The 13558-nt window shown below is 38.2% G+C and overlaps 2 protein-coding genes across 2 annotated transcripts; one reads left to right on the forward strand and one right to left on the reverse strand.

Moving 5' to 3' along the window:
- Positions 1-2778: 2778 nt before the first annotated feature.
- Positions 2779-7999, reverse strand: dclre1c (DNA cross-link repair 1C, PSO2 homolog (S. cerevisiae)). The gene is made up of 15 exons (XM_029462359.1): positions 7773-7999; positions 7605-7656; positions 7103-7187; positions 6723-6782; positions 6540-6595; positions 6023-6124; positions 5776-5848; positions 5524-5664; positions 5336-5437; positions 5078-5214; positions 4900-4954; positions 4631-4719; positions 4385-4482; positions 4081-4167; positions 2779-3987 (listed from the first exon to the last, which is right to left on the reverse strand). The coding sequence occupies exons 1-15, from the start codon at positions 7879-7881 to the stop codon at positions 3278-3280; spliced, it is 1956 nt and encodes a 651-aa protein (XP_029318219.1). The 5' UTR covers positions 7882-7999; the 3' UTR covers positions 2779-3277.
- Positions 8000-8034: 35 nt separating this feature from the next.
- meig1 (meiosis/spermiogenesis associated 1) lies at positions 8035-10995 on the forward strand. Its single transcript, XM_029462360.1, has 3 exons — positions 8035-8362; positions 9558-9714; positions 10102-10995. Exons 2-3 carry the CDS (start codon positions 9568-9570, stop codon positions 10228-10230), a joined length of 276 nt encoding a protein of 91 aa, XP_029318220.1. The 5' UTR covers positions 8035-8362; positions 9558-9567; the 3' UTR covers positions 10231-10995.
- The last annotated feature ends 2563 nt before the right edge of the window (positions 10996-13558 follow it).

Below are 13558 nucleotides of genomic sequence, written 5' to 3' on the forward strand. Positions count from 1 at the left end.
TGAGTTGTGTTACTTTGTGTTACTTTGTGTTACTGTAGGCTGTACTTATGTAGTCAGAGGTAGATGAAAGCAAAGAAACTGATGCGTAAAGGTAAAAAAAAAGAATTCAAAAGGAATGTAATTAAACATTTATCAACTATTCATCTGTGTTTGAAACCCCAGGTCGTGCTGAGTCTTCATCAAAGGTGTAAGTTCATTTCATACCTTTTACCTCTTTCACACACACACACACACACACACACACACACACACACACACACACACACACACACACACATTTACAAACACATTCTGATGTTAAAACATGTCTGTGTTGTTTGACCTTTCTCTGATGTTTTCTGTTAACGTAGAGCTTTTAATCTGTGTGTGTGTGTGTGTGTGTGTGTGTGTGTGTGTGTGTGTGTGTGTGTGTGTGTGTGTGTGTGTGTGTGTGTGTGTGTGTGTGTGTGTGTGTGGACAGATCAGAAGAGTCTGTGCCAGAAGACAAATGGAAGTGAGTCATTCAATCCACATTTTTAGAGCATCGTCACCTGTTTATATATAAATGACTTGTTTAAAATATATTTTACATTTTGCACAACGTGTGTGTGTTTGTGTGTATAGGGACTATGGAGGTGTGTACGTGGGTTTTCCTACGGACCTGAGCAACATTCCTCAAGTACACATAGGATCACTCCGAGGGTAACACACACACACACACACACACACACACACACACACCTCCAGTGATTCAGACCGGGAGGTTGTGTTTTACCAAACATAACAAACACATTTTATTCTTCACTTTCGTTAACATCTCAAAATAGAGCTCCGAGTTCACTTCTAGTTAACAAATGTGCTCGTGTTTAATTCCTGCTTTTTGTGTGAGCCTGCACTACATAACACTACATATCCAATAAACACACATACACACACACACACACACACACACACACACACACACACACACACAATTTCCTGTTGAGTCTCAGGGTCATGAGAGCATGGGAGAGAGAAAACATTGATGATCACTTCTCGTGTGTTTGTAGGTCGTTTCTTCTTCTTTCATATACGTATATATGTCTATGTATACTGTATATACAGTATATACATACACACATATTTTATATATATATATATATATAAAATATATAAATGTATTTAATTGAATATATGATGTGTGTGGTAATTAATTACACACTGTCCTCCAGAGCATGAGAGAGACGTGTCCCTCGGGAGGCCGCTGTGGAGCGACGGACATCAATTTTAATGAAGAGCCAGGTGTGTGTGTGTGTGTGTGTGTGTGTGTGTGTGTGTGTGTGTGTGTGTGTGTGTGTGTGTGTGTGTGTGTGTGTGTGTGTGTGTGTGTGTGTGTGTGTGTGTGTGTGTGTTATGCTTCTGAACCATACATTACCACAACTACTGTCTTCAAGTGTTCTACAGTGTTTTTACAAATGGTAATTTCATCACTTAGTTTGTATTTCTATTGTATTTTAAGCAGATTCAGGCCCTTTTGTTATTTATTAATAATCTTTAGTTTGTTTTTATTTCCACGATGCAGTTGCTCTCTTTACCAGTAACATAAATCCCTTTAAATTAATCCTGCTGCTGTCTTTTATGCCTCTCTGTGAACTGAAAGATGCAGAAGAATATAAAGAGGAAGAGCAAACCCTGCAGGTGTTCTTCAGGTCCTCAGTTTGTCATCAGGAACTCACCAAATGAGGACCAGCAGCACCCAGCGGATCTTCTCCCCCGGCGTCCTCTGTGAGGACTCTAATGGGATGAGCTCTCCCGGGTTTGACTGACTGTGGAGCCTGTTGTGTCAAACAAACTGGTTAAAGACTTTTGTTCTTCTTTTGGAAGCAGGACTCATAAAACAGTGACGGTTTGCCGTTTAAATATACGAAGGCGTTTAGATCATTACATGTTAGATCGTTGCGTGAAGAGGCTGCAGGATTTTATTCCAACGAATCATTTGGCTAATGAAGCTCCAGCAGCTGCTGTGACTAAAAGAAAAGGAGGTAAAAGCTGCAGTAGCTCTCTTTGTCGAGTGGTAGTAGTACTCATTTAATCCAAATATCAAAAAGGACTACATGTAAAATATAGCTGAGCGCAAGTGTGGTGATATTCAGCCAATAAAACCCTTAATCTGTGGATCCAAAGCCTGATATATCTTCTTCCTCTGTGTCATAGAGCTCCAAAAACTATTAAAAACACATCAATGAGCCTTCATTATGAACACACACATTGTAGTTTATTTTGACCCAATCCAGAAAACACCGTCTTGCTGCCCCAAACACTCACTACTGCACTAAATCAGGATTAATCCGCCGCTGAAAATAGTCCCCAACTAATGCATCATTTTCCTGGCGTCTCCAGGACACAGGATACAGCAGAGTAAGCGGCTCCTGCTGTGAGAGGACGTCAGTGAACGGTCTTCTCCTTTGAGCATTTACACAAAATGAATGCATGAATGTCAGTAATCAGGTTGTCTTTCAACGCAAGAGATCAGAGTTTATTAATGAAAGGACGTTTTCACTGCTGCCTTCTCAACACATAAATCCTCGTCTGCTGTAATATATATTTTATATCATTTGAGTTATTGTAAGAAAAACACGGGATATTAAAATCTTGTCAAATGTGAATGTTTGTCGAGGCTTCTTGTTTTCTGTGTGTCTCTGTTTTAATTGTTCTAACCAGCTAAAAGACGTGAACACAGAGACCAGTGGGAGAAGGTTATATGAGAAAGATTAATGTTTATATAAGATAATGTTGAAGATAGATATGTTGTAGTCATTACACAGCTGGTCCACCAGGAAGTACACATGTAAAATGTCCCACTTATTACACGTGTCGGTCAAAAATCTTTATTAAAATTGGAATTGGATATATGACAATCTTTTGAAACGTGCAGAATATATCCCAGATTATGTATTTATTTCTCTCAAGGTTGAATATTTTCATTAGTATAAAGTCAAACTAATCCTTGATTTTAAACGTTCGATGGTTAAACAAATGCAAAAAAACTAAAAGTACACACAAAAACCCACAAACTGTCACCAGAAAGGGAAAGTCACAGGTGCAATAATGCACGTAGAGCAAGGGCGAACGTAAAGTGCCTTTTGGAATAAATGCTGCGTGTTGCTTTGCATTCTGAGGTTTGTGTGGTTTGTGAGGTTCGCCGGAAGCTGAAGGGGAATGTTTCCACTTGTGAGGTATTATAGAAGCTCATTATGCGTTTATGAAATCTTGCAGCATGTAGGTGGACGAATAGAGGGAATGTGGCTCACCGAAAGCTTCACATGGAGGCCTGACTTCCCTTTCTGATGACCACTTCCTCTCCCGACGCCAGCTTCCTGTACAACTGCGACAGTTCATCAGGTTGTGGCATTTTTGACTCTGGCGTGCAGGGAATATCAAAGTCTGAGGACGCCTGAGACTCGGACAGCTCCTCCAGCTGTGATTGGACATTGCTCTCCTTCTCCTGAGACACAGTGCTGGTCATTGAGTCTCCATGTTGCTCTGGTTGGAGGATCAGAGTGTCAGGTAAATAGGAGTCCTGGTTCTGGGAGGAATGGTTCGACAGGGAGGCGGACAGGGTCAGACTGAAGTTTCCTTCGTTATCTGGAGTTTCCTCTTCGTCACTGAACAGATCTGGGGTCTGCGAGCCTGTCATTTTGGAGGGGGAGGGGCTCGGGACAGAGCAGCAGGACTGTAATTGGCTGTTGAGGCTGTTCTGGCTGTCAGTCAGCATCTCCGTGGTGAAGAAATCCTCCCATTTCGGAGGATTAGAGGAGCCACTTCCATTAACCTCAATCATCGTTTCCTTTATCGTCCCGTCCTCCTTTCCCTCGTTCTCCTCCTCTTCCTCATCTTCCTCATCTTCCTCTTCACCATTGGACTCAGTGCAGTCTGCATAGTTGCGTGAAACAGGCTGTGTGTCTGTCAGAGGTAAAGACTCCTCCACAGACACAGGGGGCGCCGTTTTCTGAAGACTCTGAGCTTTCACTAAGATGAAAAAGGATAATCATCTCATTAGAGCCATTGTAGGTAAACATAAATATAAATAATTACAGATAAGAAGTTAAACTCATTATGCACCGTGTTTTATTTCTTGGTTCAGCACCACCTTCTTCCTCACTGGTGCCAGATCCAGCCCATCGAACAGCTCGCCGTCGCTGTCTGAATCTGAACAGAAGCAGACTCTTAATACTTTGATCAAACATGGCGAGTGTTCGATACGTTTGTTCGTTAGAAAGGTGCCACTTGGTGACCTGAAAACAAGCGTCGCAGCTTCAGAGGCAGTTACAGATGTGTCGTTGTGCAGAGCACCTGTTGTGGTTACATACTGTATATCTGTGTGTGCGTGTGTGTGTGTGTGTGCGTGTGTGTGTGCGTGTATCACCGTATTCAGGTCGCTCCACCATGCAGCGCTTGAGGACTCCCAGAGGTTTGTATATGGACGCTGCTTGATCAGACTGGTCCCTGCACATCAGCTTCAACCTGTTCAAACACAAAGTGTCTGTCCATCAACGAATCATTTCAGCTCTTCACGCGCATCTTAACATAGTTTGACATCAACAACATGTTTTGCTAGAGGATCGCTGAAGATTTTTGTTTGCATAGTTAAAATGAATAGAACTTCACTCACATCTGCGTCACCTCAGTCAGTGTCCGACCAAGAGGGATAACACTGGGGAGGATGTTGACTGGCTGCAGGTAGGAGAGGAAGTCCTTCAGCTGAAACCAGAAAGCAACGGGAACATCTTAGCGCATTGTTTCAAAGTATGTCAATAAGGAAAGCAGTGCTTACAGACGGTCCATGTGGAGAACACTAACTCATGTATCAAACTAATATGCTGTACACGTGTAACCACACACGTCTCTGGCTTAAACATGTAACTAAAGAAATGGAAGTACCTCTGTGTATGAGGAGTGGAAGCTGAAGCAGGCTCTGAAGGAACTTCCTCCTGTTCTAGAAAAACAAGCCATAAACCGAACTTAATGTGATTTATGATGAATTCTTCTTTCAGTGTCTTCATTAAAAACCAAGCTTATGCTTAACTTATGAATTTGAGACATTTGAACCGGCTCTTACTTTATTATAACGTTGGTTTTCTTCATTCTCTCTCCGAACCACATGGTGGATGGTTTGATGCTGATGATGCGAAGAGGAGTCCCGTCCGACGCTGTGCAGCCACACGGCAGCCGGTTGCCTTGGAAAAACTCCTCATCCTACACAAAAGGCACAGAACAAAAAACAGGGCTCAATGAATATGTGACAGACGTCCATCTTTTTTCTATACATTTTGACTTTTGTTCTGGATACGTGTGTGTGACAGACATAAAGTAGCACCTTAGGGTGTCGACAGGCATGGATCTGCGTCCTGCGGTCAGTCGTCACGTAGCTCAGGATCTCCGGCATCTTCTTGAACATCTCCAGACTTCTGACATGGATCTGAGAGTAAATATGTAAACATCTAATTGTGCTTTACATGTATGCATGAAAGGATGTTATAGAGTACAGGAACATGTGTGTGTTACCTGTGTGTTGAACTCCTCTCCCAGGTTGGTAAACAGATATTCATATCCATACGCAGCTCTACAGTTGAGCCACACAACATGATATGAACTCTGACTGATCCAGTTTCCAACAAGCTCTGAGATACCGCTCAGACAGACCTCCTGTACACACACACACACACACACACACACACACACACACTTCACTATTCCTGTTTGGACATCACCGCTAAACATATTCCTTTATTGAATCCTGTTCCCAAGATAACTTACCCGAGTGGGTATCTGGTAGAATCGCGGGTCATAGAAAGTGGAGTCCAGATAAACGCTCTGAAGATCCTTCACTCTGTATGCGAAACATGAAAAAAACAACATCATCCATAAACTGTGATGAAGCAAATGAGACAAAGAAGAAGGTGGAAGACATTATTATCCAAGTCCTGAACATTTCCTGTATTGTTCTCCAGGACTTCTGTAACTGTTGGGACAGAAAATACAGAACATGTTCATCGGGACCGACCTGCTGCCGGAGTGCAGATGTTCCATTCTGGAGACGTCTCCAGCAGCAAACCTGAAGTCTCCTGTATACAACACATTTCCCTTTAAGCCCTCAAACAGGAACCTGCAAAAAACACACACACACACACACACACACACACATATATATATGAATACAAAAAAACATCTTTCCTCAACAGAATAAAAAAACTATTTTATATGTTACACATTTCACCTCGCAGACTCCTCTTGGTCTCCTGACGAGAGCCAATAATGTGTATTTTTAATGCACATTTGAGCGTATTAATTAACTTTAATCACTTTTGATACGATTTGGGTTTCTTTCTGATTTTGCTCAGGTCTTGTTGTGAACTACTGTTCATTTTATTTTCATTCAAAAACACATTTGTCAACAACAACAAAAACAAAAACATGTCACATTTCAAATCAGAGTCAACTTTCTTACAGGTAAAAATAAAATGTGCACAAAAAAAACTACTTGAAGTCTGAATTGGTAATAGACAAAATATTTGACTTGCATTACAGAGCCGGGACAGTGGCCTGCAGGAAGCAACGTGACCACAATCTCTTCTTTCTGTCAAACAAACACCAGACAAGATGTTAAAGAAAATCAGTAGGGGGACACTTACAATCATAAAACCGACGAGCTAAAATCTACACGTCTGACTGGACTGACCACTAAACCAATCCTGAGTTTTTACCTCTCCAGATGCCTCGTCAACCAGAGAAATCTGAGTTGGGCTGTCCAGCTCCAAAGGAACCTAAAACAAATCATTCAACAGGAGAGAAAGAAAAATAAAAACTTCTTATTTCACCAAAATACCAGAATGCAAAGCAACCATGAGACATGACAGGTTGTGTTAAAGGAATAACTCTCAGACACAACAACTCCTATTTACTCCTGAAATCCATCTAAAGGGTACAAATATCCAAAAGGTGTTGTGCAAGTGAGCAGATATATATATATATATAATATATATATAATATATATATATATATCCTTAATTGAGGTATTCACAGATAATACTCCTAAGTATCACCTGCATACACAGTGAAAATGATAGTAATAGAGGGGACTTACAATGTATTCCTCCCAGAAAGCGTACCTGGGATTGCTCATCAGAAGTTCTTTGGTCACGAAGGAGCAGTAAAGCCTGACTGTATGACTATAAACCCAAAAGAGAATACATTAATACAACACAATTTAATTAAATAATTAAAGTGTTAAGTTGTGTTTTAATAATTTGTGATCGCTGTTTATTTTAGATTCATACAGTAGATTATTTTTGTGACTTGAAACAATAATCTATTATGATCTAGAATACTACATCATAATGTATTTGTTGATTATATTTTGTATTAATTGTCTGAATCTGCAAAGTAACTTAGATTACCAAAAAGAAGTAAGGGAGTAAAAAGTACAATATTTTTCCTCTAGATTGTAGTGAAGTATAAAAGTATAAAGTAGTAGAAAATGGAAATACTAAGATTTGTACTTAATTACAGTAACTTATAACTGTTAAAACAGCCTGTGCCCAAAAGATAAATAACAGTTCCCTCTTAATATTTCAAGTAAACTTCACCTGAAGTGCAGTTTTCTCTTCAGTATTGGTCCTTTCAGTCCTTTCATGTGATCTGTTAATAAGATGAACAACAGGGTAACTTGTAATATGTTGTTAAACGACTCTGTAAATGATAAATTTTCCTAAAATTGGCACAACATTGTGATGCTAGCTAGCTGCCAGGCTCACCTTTGTGACAGTGGGAGAGGAAATATGCCCGGGCGTGTAAGTTCTCCCGGTCGAACCGGTCCAGAGAAACGGTGGGATACTCCTTCATTCGACCTGAAAACGAACTCATCTTTTCGGTGATATAGAGTGATTTTAATTCAAAGTTATTTCCACCGGAGAGAGCATATTATGTTGACATCGTTGATGTTTGTTTGTCCCGCCCACCAATTTCATTTCCTCTTCTTCGTCGTTTCTTTTTATGACGGTTCACGCGCAGGTAGAGGGCATAACTGCCACTACCTGTCAGTTTACACTCTAGTGTTATCTTTAAGTAAAACTTGTTCTTAAGATTTATTTTTACAATTTTCTTCACACATGCTTCCTTTTTTAAAAATACCAGTTTAATAATGCCTACAATACTGCCTCAGAGTAGTCATTTTCTGCATTGTTTTGTTCTTCCTTGTCCTTTGGCGCCATCTCATGGAAGCTTTTGTTCTCTCTCCTCCAACACAGAAGAAGAAACTTCACTGTAACCAGGCAACCAAAGAGAAGCGAATAACTATCACCGCTGGTCAACTGACGTCTTGACAAAATACATTTTACAAACTAATGTAAGTATAGGGTTACAACTCTTTTTTTATCAAACATATTATACGGTAATCTTTGAAACTGTGATTGTATCTTTTCAATCGACGTTATTTAAAAAAAAAAAGAAGCAGAGGTCACTTACAGTATCGTCTTTGTAGCCCTTAACGAAAGTTGCACGAAACTCCATTTAACAATGTTGTATTTTAAAGTATCATTGCTTGTATTTAAATATATTAACATAATCAACTTTCATTTTAGATTTTACATAATGCTTAGTGTCAATTATTTAGTTCGGCATACATTGAAATACATGAAGCAGCACTTATTTTTGTAAAATGTCACTTTTTATGAATAACAAGCCTGTGCTTCTGCCAAAATGCGTCAGTTCCATCTGACTTCCATCGTTTGGTGGATCATTTGCCAGAAAAACTTTATGAAATGTTTGAACTCTTATGCATTGTTGTTCCAATACGTGTCTTTGCCGATTCTAATGAAAATTAATAATTGAGCCAAATATGTACTTTGCCTGATTCCCATGTTTGTTTTTGTTATTAAATGATGCTATAGGGATGTAAGTCAAAGGTTACCATTATGTACTGCTCCAGGTTGATGTTTAGTAAAAAAATAACTGATGAGCCGATTAGGCTATTTCTTTTAAAACTTTGTTTATTGTATTTTTTTAACAGGTTTTACAATACAGCAGGAAATATTCAGTGACATCTTATGTACACAAAAAAAAAACAAGAAAACCAGAACAGAACATAGTGATAATATATATATATATATATATATATATATATATATATATATATATATATATATATATTTTTTTTTTTAAAGAGCAAAATACAATAATATAGAAAAACAATACATACATAAACAAAATGGCAACATTAAAAAAAAGTGGGGAAAATAGTAGGCTGGGCAACTTGTAGAGCAGGGAAAGCTGAATCAAACTAGCATGGCTAATTCTAACTGTTTCCTTTTTACAGACCAGCTAGTAATTGGTTTTCTCTTTAATCTTTTTTGGATCTCCTCAATGAGTATTTTGATTTCTCTAACTTAAAAAAGTACAATAGGCATATATATTTGATCAATTTAATAAAGTAGGTTTGTGTGCATCTTTATATTTAAGTAAAATTAGATGTCTGATGAGTCAATTATGCAATTTTTTAATCAGGAATTTAAGAACCTGTACATTTCTGTAACATCTTTTAGCATCACCAACATGTCCTATACTACTGATAACTACTCCAAACCGAAGTCCATGAGCAGAGCCAAAGGATGGACGGCAGATGTGGAAAACCTATTCAGATTCCAGCAGGCCGGCTACAGAGATGAAATGGAGTACTTACAAGTCAAACAAGGGACCTTGGTAAATATTCAGATCTGAATGTGTTATTGATTCACAGATAAGATCACCGTTCTCCCCCTTTTTTTTTTATCAAACACAATTTTTCTTAGGAAACGTTTGGCTGGTATTGGTGACTGTGTGAATGCAACACATTGCATTGTGTCAGGAATGTTGTGAGACATAATGAACTCATAACAGACAGAAAAAGAGACAATTTTGGTATTTGACAGTGTATTTACATGCACCAGCAGCAAACTGATCTGTATTATTGGTGGATACAAGACTTGTTAGCAGTGTGTTCTTTTCTTTTAAAAGAAAAGCTCCACATAGAGGATCCAGCAGTTCGGTGTTAAATACACATGTCAGTTATAAAAATCATCTCTGTCTGTTTTTCTGTTTCTGTCTCAGATTGACAAATGGCCAGAGAGCGGCTTTGTGAAGAAGCTCCAACGTCGAGACAACACGTTTTATTACTACAGCCGGAAAAGGGAATGTGAGGACCGTGATGTCAACAAAGTCAAAGTGTATGCATATTAAGGTCTTCTGGCCTCCATCATCAGTATGATAACATAGCCTTTCGACACACACTATAGTCACAGATACACCCCCTTTGAAGAATAAGATGACCTCTGTTTTCAATAAAGGAATTTTGTAACTGCACAAGAGTTGCTTTGTAATGCAGTAATGCACAGAGCCCCTTTTATCAAACGTGTGTGTAGGATTTAGGGTGATTTATTCGCAGTAATGAAATATAATAATGTTTTCATTAGTGTATAATCACCTGAAACTAAGAACTATTGTGTTTTCATTAGCTTAGAATGAGCCCTTCATATCTACATAGAGAGTGGGTCCTCCTCAACGCAGTCTGCCATGTTTTTACAGTAGACTGAGGTGGAACTAATGGGGCTTACACTGTGTTTAATTATCCTTGTGATAAAGGCTCATTTTAGGGTTAAATATTCTCAAAAAAGAGACTTTTAATTTAAGTCATTCTGTAATTGCAGTTGTATTGCACTAGTTAAAACAAATTAGTCATAATAGCAGTTTGAATTGTGTGTAGGGTATTAATGTTTAATGAGAGCAATTTAATGCGTTCAGTTTTAATTACATCATCGCAGTAACCAAACTTTTTTTTTTTTACTATGTTAAACTACAGGGTTTAATGAAGAGAGATTGCATGCCCACTCACTGTAACATCCATGGCCTGTTTAAAAATGTGAGGGAAGTTTTACTTTTCTGGGATTAAACACTTGGCATGTCACACTATCCTCATGTGATGGTAACATGAGGGGTGAGATTATACATGGCTCTCAGATCTGAGTTTTTTCTTCCCCAGATCAAGAACATATGGCTTTATTTAGCTGCTTGAATAATGAGAAATGTATGCTTAATTAACTTGTAATTAGAAAGATAGGCTAGTTGACCCCGTGGTGCAAAAATAAATATACAAGATGATGTGACTGCATCCTGCTGCGCCACAGACAGCCCTGCACAACAAGGAAGGTGAGTAATGTACAATTACATTACTTACATTACATTATATTCATAACTACATTTAAGGTTTCAATGACTCGAACTCCATCTTTTCTGTTTAATGTTTCTTTTTATTCTTGGAAAACAGTTGTTGGTAACTGAAACACATCATAAACGGTGAGTTACACGTCCTCGCACCAAACTCCGTTCAGAATTTTCCCGATTTAATTTAATCCGGTGTGATTTAGTGAATAACGTTAACAACCTATCTGTCAACTATATGTTTTTGTAACAATCCTGCCTAGTGATGGTTATATTCTTATTGGTTTAAATACAATCTAGTATTACAGAAAAAAATGCTCTTTAGTGAGTCATTTAGCATACTAGCATCCACTGTTTAAATGGCTTAATTTTTGAATGAAGTTTGGCGACCTGCGTGTGCGTCAGTGAACCTGTCATACAAGTCTGTCGGCTCAACAGTGAACTCGCCTTTAACAGCTTGAACTGAAGCTACCGGGCTTATTCCCTTTAATTTATACGCGACCCTATTATCTGAAGTTATGTTTCCAGTGGCGTCAACACGGAGGTTGTAAGGCAAGTGTGCTAGTTCAGTGAAATAGCAGGAACATTGGATCATTAGCTTGTTTACTGGCTCTTTTAAATGTATTGATTCTTCAATACAGTTCTGGATGGTTAGCTTAGCTTCGTTAGCAACCGGCCTTGTAACGAGTAAAGCTCAAGTTAGCTAACAGTAGTGAAGGTAGCCTAAATGTTATTGTTTATAGTCGTCATTTTATACCTGGGTTGTTGTATTAATGGCGAAATATATTGTGTGTTTTCGGTTTATTCTCCACTTAACGGGAACATACGGTTAGGTTACCCTTAGGCTATATCTTACACGGCAAACAAGCTGTTTGGGTTAAAGTTAAAGGTATTTGCTTAGCTATTGCTAGCAAGATAAGCTAATTACTAATCAATACAATTAGTAACATAATTGGTAGATGTCACAGAAGTGTTGTGTGCAGTAGTTGTTGATATTCAGGTGTTTTGCTGCAGACCAAGACATGCTGATAATGTTGTGCCTGGAGCAATACAATATCTCCTTTTAGAGTTTAAAGTTAATTTACTAAATAATATTTGCACATAAAAGTCTCTATTCGTGCCTGTAATTTATTTACTCTGTAGCGACTGTCATTGCACCGAGGTGGGGGAAATCTCGGATTTAACCAATATTATTATTATTATTATTATTATTATTATTATTATTATTGATTGGAAACAAACACAGATCTTTCATCTGATTTTTATTTAGTTATTTATTTGTCAGAATTAGTTGTAGAGCTGAAACGATTAGTGGATTAATCAGTCAATAAGCAAATATTTTGATTGTTTAAGTAATTATTTAACGTAAAAATGGCAAAAAAATAAGCTTCTTAACTGTGAATACTTTATGATTTAGTTGAATATGATAGTAAATTGAATATAATTGAGTTTCTGAGACATTTCTCTGAACTTTTAAGGGATTTTTTTCTCTACTGTTTTTGACATTTCATAGACTTCATGATAATTAATAAGAATTTACTCCCCACATTAACCGATAATAAAACTCTTACCCATATGCTTAACTTAACATAAGTACCTTTTGTATTTACCTGCTACACTTGTTGGAAAATGACTGAATTATTGTTTTGTTTATTTAAGGTCTCAAGGTTTTACGGAGGTGTCATTACACTGTTGTTTGTAATATTCTACATATTTTTCTTCTTAGCTCAGTTAAGTCGTGGGTTTTCATCTAAGGAGCCTAGTGAATCACAAGGCTCTGGAGGAATGTAGCTTAAGGCCAGGTTTATTCCAGTGTATAACGAAGCTCTTGTTTTCCACTGTGGGTTTTCTGCTGAGAAAGCTCTGCGAGGGTTTTATTTCCTTTCCTGTTGCCTTCTGACCCAGAAAGGAAACAGCAACCGCAGCTGCCGTCTTGGGGAAAATGGTTGTTTAACAGTGCGGGAAGACATTGTGTGAAACTAGAGTAGATTTGAACTTTTTCTTAGGTTTTGTTTTTTCTGAACAAGAACAGACGCCACTAGCTGTGCAAACTTCCCCCTGCCTTTTGCTTCTTTGAGCTAATAATCTGCAGGTTGTGTCATTTCTGGAATATGTTGGATTTTTTGAGAGCTGTCATCAGACAAAGAAACTTTCCATTTCTCCTGGGAAGTTTAGGAATATAAAAAAATCTAAATATACACACATTTATTGCATTCAATCGGGGCTCTCAAACTCAAGTTATACACGGTTGTTTCCTCCTGGGCCTCTTCAATACTATGAGAGGAAGACTGGCGACGAAGCCCAGGGCTGAAAAATGTACTTTTACATCCTCTTCATGGTCAAATACAAC

This window comes from Cottoperca gobio, chromosome 23 (assembly GCF_900634415.1).
Source record: "Cottoperca gobio chromosome 23, fCotGob3.1, whole genome shotgun sequence".
Taxonomy (NCBI): Eukaryota; Metazoa; Chordata; class Actinopteri; order Perciformes; family Bovichtidae; genus Cottoperca; species Cottoperca gobio.

What these genes read in the sequence shown, in the direction of transcription:
- dclre1c (XM_029462359.1), bottom strand. Translation starts at nt 7,881, where the DNA reads ATGAGTTCGTTTTCAGGTCGAATGAAGGAGTATCCCACCGTTTCTCTG. An exon ending in CACTGTCCCGGCTCTGTAAT is followed by an intron (nt 6,125 to 6,539) that starts GCAAGTCAAATA and finishes TGTTTTTTGCAG; the next exon opens with GTTCCTGTTTGAGGGCTTAA. An exon ending in GGTGGAGCGACCTGAATACG is followed by an intron (nt 4,168 to 4,384) that starts GTGATACACGCA and finishes GCTTCTGTTCAG; the next exon opens with ATTCAGACAGCGACGGCGAG.
- meig1 (XM_029462360.1), top strand. Translation starts at nt 9,568, where the DNA reads ATGTCCTATACTACTGATAACTACTCCAAACCGAAGTCCATGAGCAGA. An exon ending in AAGTCAAACAAGGGACCTTG is followed by an intron (nt 9,715 to 10,101) that starts GTAAATATTCAG and finishes TTTCTGTCTCAG; the next exon opens with ATTGACAAATGGCCAGAGAG.